The sequence below is a fragment of the Pseudophryne corroboree genome, chromosome 2 (genome assembly GCF_028390025.1).
Source record: "Pseudophryne corroboree isolate aPseCor3 chromosome 2, aPseCor3.hap2, whole genome shotgun sequence".
NCBI classification, from domain to species: Eukaryota; Metazoa; Chordata; class Amphibia; order Anura; family Myobatrachidae; genus Pseudophryne; species Pseudophryne corroboree.
In genome coordinates this window covers 573,774,916-573,787,967 of record NC_086445.1, presented here as the reverse complement: position 1 = coordinate 573,787,967, position 13,052 = coordinate 573,774,916, and the positions used below count along the sequence as shown (strand labels likewise).

At 42.1% G+C, this 13,052-nt stretch overlaps 1 protein-coding gene across 5 annotated transcripts in view; it reads left to right on the top strand.

Moving 5' to 3' along the window:
- Positions 1 to 13,052, top strand: part of ZMYM4 (zinc finger MYM-type containing 4) — a 371,597-nt gene that overhangs the window by 235,830 nt on the left and 122,715 nt on the right. For all 5 annotated transcript variants that reach the window (XM_063954437.1, XM_063954436.1, XM_063954434.1 and 2 more), the window contains exon 6: positions 8,130 to 8,391. In XM_063954437.1, coding sequence (XP_063810507.1) covers positions 8,130 to 8,391 — 262 coding nt within the window. The remainder of the gene's footprint in view (positions 1 to 8,129; positions 8,392 to 13,052) is intronic.

Genomic DNA, 13,052 nt, shown 5'->3' with positions numbered 1-13,052 from the left:
TATTGGGAGCACTCTTAATTTCAAAATAATTTCTAACTAGTAATCAACACAGTATATATAATGAATTATGTAATGATGGATCATCTAAAACGTAACATTTATTCTGTTCCTTTAAAATGTCGACCTGTGCAGTCAAAACGCTTTAAAATCTCTATCTTATTGATTGATTTGAATTCAAAAGAAGAGATGGAAAGAAGGTGAAATATAGTTTAAGATTGTGAGAGTGAGCAAAGTTTGTTGCTCCACCAGTGTTTTAGGTGAAAATATAAGTGATCATCTTGTGATATCCACAGTACCTAGTATTCCTAGGTGGTCTCCCATCAAAGTACTGACCAGGCCTATCCTATCAGATTCCGAGATTGAAGATCGGGCTATTTTCAGGATAGTCTAACCTTGGACAATAAAGATGATATATGAAGGAAGAGAGAACCCACTTTTGCTGTCTGTACTCTGCCTGCTACGTGTCAATGGGTGAATGAGCCCCAGGCTTTTCCAGATGAGAGTGTTGGAAAGAAGAGCCATAACCAGTAATATGATGGAATAAGGTTCACTGTATATTGAAATAGTATTCCACTTTCAGTATGGGAAAAAAGAAAGAGGACACTTCTGCTTTCTGTTGTGACAGCAAATTGTACGCTGAAAAGGGCGAGGCTCTTACCAGCACTGCTGTCAGACAGATGAGAGAGTGATAGAAAGATATAAAGTGACACACACTGGTTAAAGTTACTTTTTGAGATGATGCTTACTTGCTTAATTAATCCAATTCATCTCTTGGTAGAATAAAGAAAATCGTAATCTTATACATAGCTAGGCACCTCAAGATTTGACAATTAAATATGCACAAGAGACAACAATGGGTAAATAATAGAAATATTTGCACTGGTGTTCAAAAAATGGAATATAACATATAATAATTTAATTACATGTAATATATATATCCAAAAATAAGCATAGGGCATTCAATCGCACAATATTGGCTATATTTAATTGCAATTCTGGGTTATATAATCAAACAGGGATAACAGTGTCTGTGGAAGCAACCAAAATCATAATCACCATATATTTAAAACATGTTATTGTATTACAAATCAAGAGAAGAAAAACTCTTAATTGAAGACAAGATCTCTCACATCAAGTAGAACAATGTTGCAAAATATCTTTGAACAGTGAGTCTGCAGAGCTTCTTAAGATATTCACTCATTATCTGCTAGTAGATCTAGACAATAAATCTGCAGGACTTCTGAAACATTGATTTGATAAATAGTATTCCTCAGTACAAAGTATTTATAAGAAAATTGCAACATATGTATTGTCACCTCAGTAGCTTATAGGAGAAAGCAGGGGAAGTTAGAGTAAATGAATATTAAATGTGTATACTGATTAGTTCAAATACCAGTCAGCAATAGTATACACACACACACACACACACACACACACACACAAATCCCTGATCAAACTCCTCTAATAGCTGGTGTGGGGGAGGGGGGGGGGGGGGGACGGAACATATGAAGCCGTGAATGAGCATTACCAGTCATTACATTACCAGTCACCGCTATGTATGGAATCGGATTGAGCACTATTCATGTAGGTCTCCTCCGCTATCATCGCCCGGCACGCTTCCACTCTCCCTCACACTTTCCACACTCCGAGGTGCAGCGGCTGCCCGGACCGAAGGAGGGGGCTTAGCCGCACGACGTCTATTAGTGACGTCAGTCCCCGACGTACGTTTCACCGCTGGGCTTGTTCACGACATCACTGACTGGTATTTGAACTAAGCAGTATACACATTTAATATTCATTTACTCTAACTTCCCCTGCTTTCTCCTATAAGCTACTGAGGTGACAATACATATGTTGCAATTTTCTTATAAATACTTTGTACTGAGGAATACTATTTATCAAATCAATGTTTCAGAAGTCCTGCAGATTTATTGTCTAGATCTACTAGCAGATAATGAGCGAATATCTTAAGAAGCTCTGCAGACTCACTGTTCAAAGATATTTTGCAACATTGTTCTACTTGATGTGAGAGATCTTGTCTTCAATTAAGAGTTTTTCTTCTCTTGATTTGTAATACAATAACATGTTTTAAATATATGGTGATTATGATTTTGGTTACTTCCACAGACACTGCTATCCCTGTTTGATTATTTAACCCAGAATTGCAATTAAATATAGCCAATATTGTGCGATTGAATGCCCAATGCTTATGCTTATTTTTGGATATATATATTACATGTAATTAAATTATTATATGTTATATTCCATTTTTGAACACCAGTGCAAATATTTCTATTTACCCATTGTTGTCTCTTGTGCATATTTAATTGTCAAACCTTGAGGTGCCTAGCTATGTATAAAATCATGATTTTCTTTATTCTGCCAAGAGATTAATTGGATTAATTAAGCAAGTAAGCATTAATTATCTCAAAAAGTAACTTTAACCAGTGTGTGTCACTTTATATCTTTCTATCACTCTCTCATCTGTCTGACAGCAGTGCTGGTAAGAGCCTCGCCCTTTTCAGCGTACAATTTGCTGTCACAACAGAAAGCAGAAGTGTCCAATAATGCTGATCCCTAGATTTATTTAACTAACCGATGGGGGTGTTGTCTGTGCGAGGTCCCTGGGGTGGGTGGCCCATGGCCGGCCAGATTCAAAGATTCTAAGGCACGTTACTGACATGACAAAAGATAATAAGATGTGTGTATAATATTTAGAAAATCCGGGTCATCACTGCTCTATCGCTATTTATGACTTCGAATGTGATACATAACACCACGTCACACTGTTATTGATGAAATACCGTAAGCATGTTGTTGTTTTATTACTTTTTATTTCTATAAGTGTTTAAGCCTAGTTGAGCTATGTTTGTTATAGCTGCCCTGGGCAATGTTTAAATGTTAAAGCATTGTAAAAATCAATAAAAACTTATTGAATTTAAAAAAGAAAGCAGAAGTGTCCTCTTTCTTTTTTCCCATACTGAAAGTGGAATACTATTTCAATATACAGTGAACCTTATTCCACCATATTACTGGTTTTAGCTCTTCTTTCCAACACTCTCATCTGGAAAAGCCTGGGGCTCATTCACCCATTGACACATAGCAGGCAGAGTACAGACAGCAGAAGTGGGTTCTCTCTTCCTTCATAGATCATCTTTATTGTCCAAGGTTAGACTATCCTGAAAATAGCCCGATCTTCAATCTCGGAAGCTGATAGGATAGGCCTGGTCAGTACTTTGATGGGAGACCACCTAGGAATACTAGGTACTGTGGATATCACCAAGATGATCACTTATATTTTCACCTAAAACACTGGTGGAGCAACAAACTTTGCTCACTCTCACAATCTTAAACTATCTTTCACCTTCTTTCCATCTCTTCTTTTGAATTCAAATCAATAAGATAGAGATTTTAAAGCGTTTTGACTGCACAGGTCGACATTTTAAAGGAACAGAACAAATGTTACGTTTTAGATGATCCATAATTACATAATTCATTATATATACTGTTTTTATTTATAGTTAGAAATTATTTTGAAATTAAGAGTGCTCCCAAAAAGGAATTCTTTTGTCTTTTCTTTCTCTATATACGAGGAGGAGAGTCAGTCTACATTGGATAACTGTTCCAGTGAGGGGCGTCAAATCTTTCCTTCAAATAGAAGAGGAGGAACTTTGCTCCTAAACCAAAAGAACCACTTTTTAAGCACTATAAGGTAGTTAAGGATGAATTTTCTCAGTCTAATCAGTTTACTGAACTCATGCGCGCATCAAGGAACTGCCTGGCCTACCTAAGCGCTTGGCCTCTTTTTACCCTATTTCAGTGACTGAATGTACTAAGGGGGTAATTCCAAGTTGATCGCAGCAGGATTTTTGATAGCAATTGGGCAAAACCATGTGCACTGCAGGGGAGGCAGATATAACGTGCAGAGAGAGTTAGATTTGGGTGGGGTGTGTTCAATCTGCAATCTAATTTGCAGTGTAAAAATAAAGCAGCCAGTATTTACCCTGCACAGAAATAAAATAACCCACCCAAATCTAACTCTTTCTGCAAATGTTATATCTGCCTCCCCTGCAGTGCACATGGTTTTGCCCAATTGCTATCAAAAATCCTGCTGCGATCAACTTGGAATTACCCCCTAAGGGCCTAATTCAGAGTTGATCGCAGCAGCACATTTGTTAGCAGTTGGGCAAAACCATGTGCACTGCAGGGGGGGCAGATATAACATGTGCAGAGAGAGTTAGATTTGGGTGGGGTGTGTTCAAACTGAAATCTAAATTGCAGTGTAAGAATAAAGCAGCCAGTGTTTACCCTGCACAGAAACAATATAACTCTCCGAAATCTAACTCTCTCTGCACATGTTATATCTTCCCCCCTTGTAGTGCACATGGTTTTGCCCAACTGCTAACAAATTTGCTGCTGCGATCAACTCTGAATTACCCTCTAAGTGGGTAGTTCCCACTGCTGTGGATTCCCTTTTAGCACGTCTGGTTAGAACCTCTACTTTACCTATCCCTACAGCATCTTCCTTAAAGGAGACTACAGATAGATAAATTGAAGCCTGTCTCAAATCGTGTCCATTCCCTTACAGGAGCTATTACTGGGCCGGCTATGGCCTCTGCCTGGGTGGCTAAGGCAATTGAGAGCTGGGCAGAGGCTCTGGAGGAAAGCCTTCCCTCTGAATTTACCTAGGGACAGCTGTCCCACATCACCTATATCAGAGAGTTAGCCTCCTACTTCAATTGAGAGCTGGGCAGAGGCTCTGGAGGAAAGCCTTCCCTCTGAATTTACCTGGGGACAGCTGTCCCACATCACCTATATCAAAGAGGCAGCCTCCTACTTAGGTGAAGCAGCTTTGGCTACTGGTCTCCTGGCATCCAGGGCGGCTGCTACCTCGGTGGTAGCTTGCTGCATCCTCTGACTACGCTCATGGAAAGCTGACACAGACTCAAAGAGAGCCCTAGAATCGATGCCTTATACTGGGGAAATCCTGTTTGTCACAGAATTGGACAAAATTGTGGCTACCCTGGCAGCCTCCAGACATCCACCTCTGAAGTCTAAAGAAAAAACCTCAGCCTGACAGGGCGGTCCTCCTCCTGGGGGATCCCTGGGTGGGAGGCCGGCTTCTTCCTAGTTTTGGAGCCTGGGAACTTTATGGAGTCTCTGGACATTCAGGACACTTACCTGCATGTAACTATAGCACCCACACAGCAGTTCCTACGGTTTGCTGTCCTCCAGCAACATTTCCAATTTCTGGCACTGCCCTTTGGTCTTTCAGCTGCTCCCAGGGTCTTTTCCAAAATCGTGGCTGTTATGGCGGCACAGCTGCATCGTCAGAGGATCAGAAAACTCCCTGAAAGATCGGCTGATCCTCGCACAATCTCTGGAGGTCCATTACCGCCATCTTCAGCTGACCATTTATTTCCTGCAAACACATGGCTGGCTAATCAACTGGAAAAAGTCATCCCTTACGCCTTCTCAAAGGATGTTACATCTGGAAGCTCTTCTGGATTCTCGGGTACAAAGAATTTACCTGCCAGCAGACAAGATTTACGCACTATAGGAACGAGTGCACAATTTGCTTTACAGTCGCTGAGTGTCAATCCGCTCAGCCATGCAGGTCTTGGGGCCCATAGTCTCCACCTTCAACATGGCGGAGTACACCCAGTTCCACTCCAGACCCCTGCAACACCTATTCCTGTCCAGACAGAATGGACAACCGCATCTGATCATTTCCTAGACAATGGTCCTCTTTCTGGAGGTTTGACTGTTCCTAGCCTGGTGGCTCCAGAAGTCTCACTTGGACAAGGGTCGACTCTTCTGGTTCCCAGATTGGGTACTCCTTACCTTGGATGCCAGTCTACAGATTGGGGGCTATGATCGGCCAACGCTCCTTTCAGGGCTGTTGAACTGGAACTTTAAGTTGTCTAGAGAGTGCTCACTCTGTCACGGACCATTCTCCACGGGAGACTGGTCCAGGTCCAGTCCGACAATGCCAGTCTGTTAGCAATGCAGGAAGTGGCTCACATTCTTTGTTGGGCCGAACACAATCTCCTGGCCATCTCCGCAGTGTTCATGCCAGGGATCCTTAACTGGGAAGTGTACTTCCTCAGCTGTCACGATGTGCAGTCCGGCAAGTGTGATCTACACCCAGGGGTCTTCCATCTTCTGGTGGTCAAATGGGGCCAGCCAGACGTGGACCTCATTGAAGACACATGCACGAGGTTCCAGTGTACTGGTCATTGAAAAGGGATCCCAAAGCAGCCTTCGTGGATGCTCTGGCAGTGAAGTGGACCTTCCGTCTGGCTTCCCTCTTCCCTCCAGTCTTCCTTCTTCCTCGGGTGCTTCGCAATTCAAGGAAGAAGGAGGCACTGTCCCGTTGGTAGCTCCGGCCTGGCCCAGGCACCATTGGTGCTCCGATCTCCACAGTCTCTCCATAGACGCTCCCTTTCTACTTCCTCTACGACCAGACCTGTTTTCTCAGGGTCCCTAGCTACACCTGGACCTAGTCCGTCTGTCTTGGTTGGCATGACACTTGTGTCATTCCTCCTAAGGTCTAAGGGCTTCTCCCACTCTGTGATTCAGACCATGCTTCCGGCGTGGAAACCAGCCTCAGCCCTTATCTTTTACCGGGTGTGGTATACAGTCTTCCAGTGGTGCACTGAAAAACACTATGACCATCTGGTTTTTCGAGTTTCCTATATCCTTGCCTTTCTTCAAGCTGGTATGGATCACGGACTATGCCTGGCCTCTCTGAAAGTGCACATCAGTTTGGTTGACTGCCTGATGTTCGCACCTTTCTTTAAAGTGTCCTTTGTATTCAACCTCCCTTTGTCCCTCCGGTGGCTTTGTGGGATTTGTCAGTGGTTCTCTATGTTCACTGTTCGCATATATTGAAGCTAGTTTTGGTCAGATGGTTTCTGCTTTCAATTTGTCTGAGCAAACCTCCCCTGCTACGGGTGGCGCATGAACATCCCATGGTGAGCAGTGTCCCCCATATTGGATGAATGAGAAAACCAGATTTTTGAATTTACCGTTAAATCCTTTCCTCTGAATCCATTACTTTGACTAACTGAATTCCCACCCCATTCGCTGCTTTTTGTTTTTTGTTTTTCATTGTGTTGGTTTTACGATTTCAATTCAGTTTTTACCCTTTGTTTTGAGCTTCTTTAAAGTTGCATTGAAGATCAGGGGTTGCAGAGCGGAGGAGCTTACTATTTTAAAGCTATAGTTTGTATTAAGTGCCAGCTCCTTTCGGTCCCTTCCAGTGACCCATAGTTGAGGGAGGGGGGAAAATACCTCTGGTGTGGTACTAACATTAATCAGGCGGTGGCCGTGGTACTAATGTGACCCCACCTACACGTATTGGTGGGCGTTTACACTGGAAAGTTGCCTAGGGTGCTAACAAAAAACCTTGGCTCTAGCAACTTGGGGCCTAATTCAGACCTGATCGCAGCAGCAAATTTGTTAGCTAATGGGCAAAATCATTTGCACTGCAGGTGAAGCAGATGTAATGTGCAGTGAGAGTTAGATTTGGGTGGGGTGTGTTCAAACTGAAATCTAAATTGCAGTGTAAAAATAAAACAGCCAGTATTTACCCTGCACAGAAACAATATAACCCACCCAAATCTAACTCTCAAATGTTATATCTGCCCCCCCCCCCCCCAACCCCCCCGCAGTGCACATGGTTTTGCCCAACTGCTAACAATTTTGCTGCTGCGATCAGGTCTGAATTAGGCCCATGATTAGTCCAGGTACACGGTTACTTGCTCTTTTTTGGTTTACTGTTTTTTCACTTGTTTGCATTTGTGATGCTGTTGAGTTGATACATGTTTCTTTTAATTTTTTTTAGTACGCATTTGTAATTGTAGCATAACCAGAACAAGTTTACTTGCTATACAGGAAAAATATAGTGTTCATATTTTGCAAGTATAACCACTCATGAAATATAAGGATAATAATTTAATTCACATCAGACTTCTGTGACTGTATTAAAGCATAATTAGACACAGATGCTTGACACTTTAGTGGTAGGAAATATTTATCAGTTAATATTTTCCTTTAATGAAATAGGTTATAATTTCAATAATTTGCAAGTCAACTGATGTGATTGCTCATTTTTCCTTTAATAGCCCCCCAGCTGTCCAGTGGCACACAGGCTCCCCTAGGCTCCCCAGGATTGAACAAATCTGTCCCTGCGGTTCCTGCAGTGCCCACAACATCTATCAGAGTTTCATGTTCGGGGTGCAAAAAGGTTCTCCAGAAAGGACAGACTGCATACCAGCGTAAGGGATCTACGCAGCTCTTTTGTTCCACCCTATGCCTTACTGGCTACACTGTACCTCCTGCCAGACCCATGCCTCCTGCCAGGAGGACCTGCTCCAGCTGTGCAAAGTAAGTAATAATAGAGCTGTAAAATAGAAAGCGTTAAGAATCTCTGACAAAGCAAAATGGTGAGAAACATTTTGAAACATTCTAACACAAACACACATCTGCTAAGACCAGCCATAAATTGGTCTAGCTATAGGAGAGATGTGCATTAGTGATGTGACGCTGGTGGCAATAGCAGCGCTTTGAGACTCTCTTGACAATAACTGCATTGTTCACCATCTTGGTCTTTCCATTTACTTGGCCATTATTTCGATGTAGATTCTGTAGTACTTTTATAGCGAATGTAGGGGACTAGCATAAGGGTTTTCCACTGCAAAATATTATGTACTTTTTCTAAAGTCAGTGTTAATGTCATGAGCTAGGGGAAATCTGGTTAACTGCAATAAAGTTCATTGACATGTTAGTGGATTTGCAAAAGAATGTAGATTAGAGATAACTCTACTAATAGTTGCTATACACTTTCTGTTGCTATTAACTGCATTGCCCTCTTAAATTTCATGCTTTAAACGTGCTTCAAGGAGGCAGTTTTTGCAAGCTGTAGCTTAGTAACTAAACCCCAATGTCAGTTACTGTCTGGTTTGTGTATTTCTTCTGATAACTATATTCCTCCATATTGGCCGAAAAATATGTGGTACGTAGAAATACTAAACATGGTAAGTGATTTGTCTTGGCGTTTTCTATTTAAGGCTGGATCTTCTAGCTCAATGACTATTCCTTTATCACACTTCAGCATGTCTGGGTTTAATGAAATGGTTGTTAAAGCTTTGGTTTTGAAATGGAAAGTTCTTGCTGATGCCATGCTAGAACACCATCTTTAGCTAAACATTACCAGTGTGTGGAAAATGTATATATCATGATGTGAAACGAATGGATTTTCAACTTGTTCCTTAAAATATATCTATATTACTTCTGTTGTAACAGGAAGGTAGGGAAGCTGATTTGAGACTAATATGATTCCCTGCTGTGCCTATCGGCAGACATCATTGATTGTCAGGAAGCCAGGGAAATTGTTGTATTTCTCAGATACCCCAAACCAGTTATTTGCAGAACAGGGAATTGCCCCGATCCAGGCTAGATGTATGTGCCCCATAACTCTCAGTATTCCATTAGAGTAGATTGGCTTATGGGGTCCATATATTAGGGAAGAATTTTGGAAACTCCCTGTTCTCCCCATGGTTGGGTCAGGGAACAGGGGTATCAAATGTGTTGAAAATCCTTGATTTGCAGATCTCAACTCCCCAAATCTCTCCCCCCCCCCCCCTTAAAAAAAAAAAATGGGACTGGCAAATTTTAAAAATTGTTTATTATGACATTTTACCCACATTGCAGTATAAAAGTAAGAAAGGTACATAATACCACTGCATAAACACAATACACCATAGAGCATATAAAACACAGAAACAACAGAACAAATACAAAAATGAGCCTCGACGGTTGCAGTAATAGTATAATGGGAGCAGTACAGATAACACTACATAACTGACTAGAAAGGCGGAGATCCCCGTATAAGCAGTTCTGTATTATACCATGTAGTGAGTCTGACCACTTTACACATGAAATCCCTGGTGGGTAACGGAAGGGTAACAATATATGGCAGCCATACAGCGAAAAATTTGGAAGAGCAATATTCCGCATCTAAAGAGCAGTCCACCCAGTCCAGCTGATAAAGGTAGTACAATCGAGGAAGCATAAGGGTAATGGACACAGGATCTTTATGTATCCATTAGGACAATATAGTTTTCTTAGTGGCTGCAGCTAGACGAGGCAGCAACAATTTTCTACCCTTGGATAATGAAGAGGACTGAGCATCATATTGATTCCATAAGGCCCAAACTAGGGTAACGGTAAAGGGGATATTCAAATCAACATTAATAAAATCACAGACATCTTTCCAGAACACTTGAATTATAGGGTGGTCCCAGAGACAGTGAACCATGTCTGCATCAGGTGAGGAACATTTGAAACATAGGGAATTATCAGAGACGCCAGTAAGAAATCTAAGGCGGTGGATATAATAGTGTTCACGCTAAGCTGTTTGAGCAGGGCGCCACGCCCTTCACGTTTTTTTAAGGGCAAAATCCGCCCTGCCCTTTCTGCGGCGCCCTGCTAAAACAGCCGCCCGCTTCCTGCCCTCCCAGCGTGTAATCCATTCACGCTGTGGGAGAGAGCTTGGGGGAAGCCCAGCACCTCCGTAGGTGCTGGGTACGCCCCCAACAGTGACGCCGCTGGCCGCCCACACCCCCATAGCAATGATTTTGCAACGCATGCAAACACATGCCCCCGTAGTCCAGCGCCCTGCCCTCTACAATTTCTAGAGGGAACACTGGGTATAATTTTCCCTATGTAAAATCTTTAAATGCATCTCGGCATATGAGGACGATACCAAACATTTATTAAGCATAGTATACCTTCGGAATACAGTTTGGAGATCTGCTCTGGGCTTAGTATCCTTTCATTTAGCCAATTTAGTTGTGAGCTTGGACAGATCTAACCTATGCCTGGTATGTGCATACAGGTATATAAAGTATGTGGAATATGAAGAATAAATATTCAATCTCATCTGGTTATCTGGGGGAAAGGTAAAATCAACCGGTCGCAAACGTGAAATCAAACGTGTTGCAAAACTTCTCACCTGAAAGTAAGCAAAAAGGGGAAAATGAAGGATTGGAAATTTTTGTCTAAGTTAAGACAGGGTACGAACTGCAGAACAATCAGCAGTTAGAAACTGGTAAACCAAACGCAATTCTCAGGCATACCAACTTTTAACAACTTTATTGGCTTCCCCGCCTTGAAAAGTAGGATTGGATAAAAGGGGTTGGAATAAGGAACATGACACAGTAAGGCCCATATGTTTCCGTAATTGAGTCCATGCTTTATGGAGAGAGTATAATAATGGATTTAATCGGAAGGAAGCCAATATGGTGGCATTGGGAAAGTGTAAAATAGTAAATCACCACGCGGCAACATAGATTGTTCAAGTGTTTTATTAACATAGTTGTCACAGCCCCCCACCCAGTCTATATAGCGTATCTATAATTGGCCGCCAGAGAATAGTCTTCCAGGCAAGGCAGGTTTACACCCCCCAATGAAGTTGACTGTTTCAGTTTAAAATGTGCGATGCGTGGACACTTATTCGCCCAAATAAATTTGGTGAGGGCCCTATTGATCACGTGTATATCTTTTAGTAAAAACGGAAGCATTTAGATGGGATACAGTAGGTGAGGGAATGAGATAATTTTGTATAAGTGGCATCTACCCAAGTATGAAATCGGCAAATGCTGCCATCTAGCAAAATCATCCACCATTTTATTAATAAAGTAAGAAAAATCCATTGAGTATAATTCAGTGAGCTTAGATGAAAAGCGTAACCCCAAATACGTTATATAATCATTAGCCCATTTAAATGGAAATGTAGAGCCCCAACCCTGTTTCACTCGTGGACACAGAGCCAATGTTTGTTTTATCGAAAATTGACTAAAAAGACAGATATTAAGTTGAAATCCTTCAACACAGTTAATAATGAAGGAAACGCTGTGATGGGTTAATCAAAGTAAAGCAATAAGTCATCTGCAAAGGCGCATACCTTTACAGTATATGAGCCGATTTCTATCCCTGTTCAGGAGACCTCCTGTATACATGTACGGATTAAGGGGTCAATGGCCAAATTAAAAAGTAGGGGAGAAAGGGGGCACACCTGTCGCGTGCCACGAGACAATATAAATGAGGGTGTGTTAAATCCATTAATCGTGATGTGCGCCTGTGGGTTGGTATAGAGCAATCGGTATACTCTAATAAAATCAACGCTGAAGTGTTGTGTGTGGAGGACTCTAAGCAAATGAGACCACGAGACGCGGTCAAACGCCTCATTAGCGCTGCAGCTAACTGTAAGAGCCTTGGTATCAGAAGAAGCATTATAATTGTGGATGGCCGCTATTAGTGTACGAACATTATGCACTGAGGTTCTGGATTTCACAAATCCAGTTTGGGCCTGGTGTAATATATGTTGTAATACCAATTGGAGGCGAGAGGCCAGTAGCTTGGTAAATAACTTCAGGTCCTGATTCAGAAGGAATATGGGCCTATAAGATTGAACATACTTAGGGTCTTTAACAACAGTTCTAGCATCCGTAAATGCTGGGGGTGGAGGGTTCCCCTGCATTAGTGAGTTAAACAGAGCCAGCAGATGAGGCATCACGTGAGGGGCCAATATTCGGTAATACTCTGCCCCAAATCAGGGCCAGGTGACTTCTCATTATGTAATGAGTTAATTATAGCTAGCAACTCTGGTTCCGTAACCTGCACCGTCCAAAGACCCCGTTCCTCCTCTGTCAATACAGGTAAACCTGCCCTTTTGAGAAATTGCATACCCTCAACAGGGTTATTTGGTGGTGCTTCATATAAGTGTTCGTAATAATTTAAGAAGGCCTCCGATATAGCCAGGGTATCCATGATCGAGGAGTTGGGGCCACTATATAAATGGGTGATGCGGGAAGGAGAAGAGTATGACCGAACTAAATTAGCCAGTAATCTACCTGACTTATTTCCTCCACGGAAAAATTTGTTCCGTTGTACATCATAAGAGAAACTCGACCTCTCAGTGCATAATGAGTCATACAGTCTATTAGCGTTAACATAGGCTAGTCTATTGTCAGGGGAATCATGCA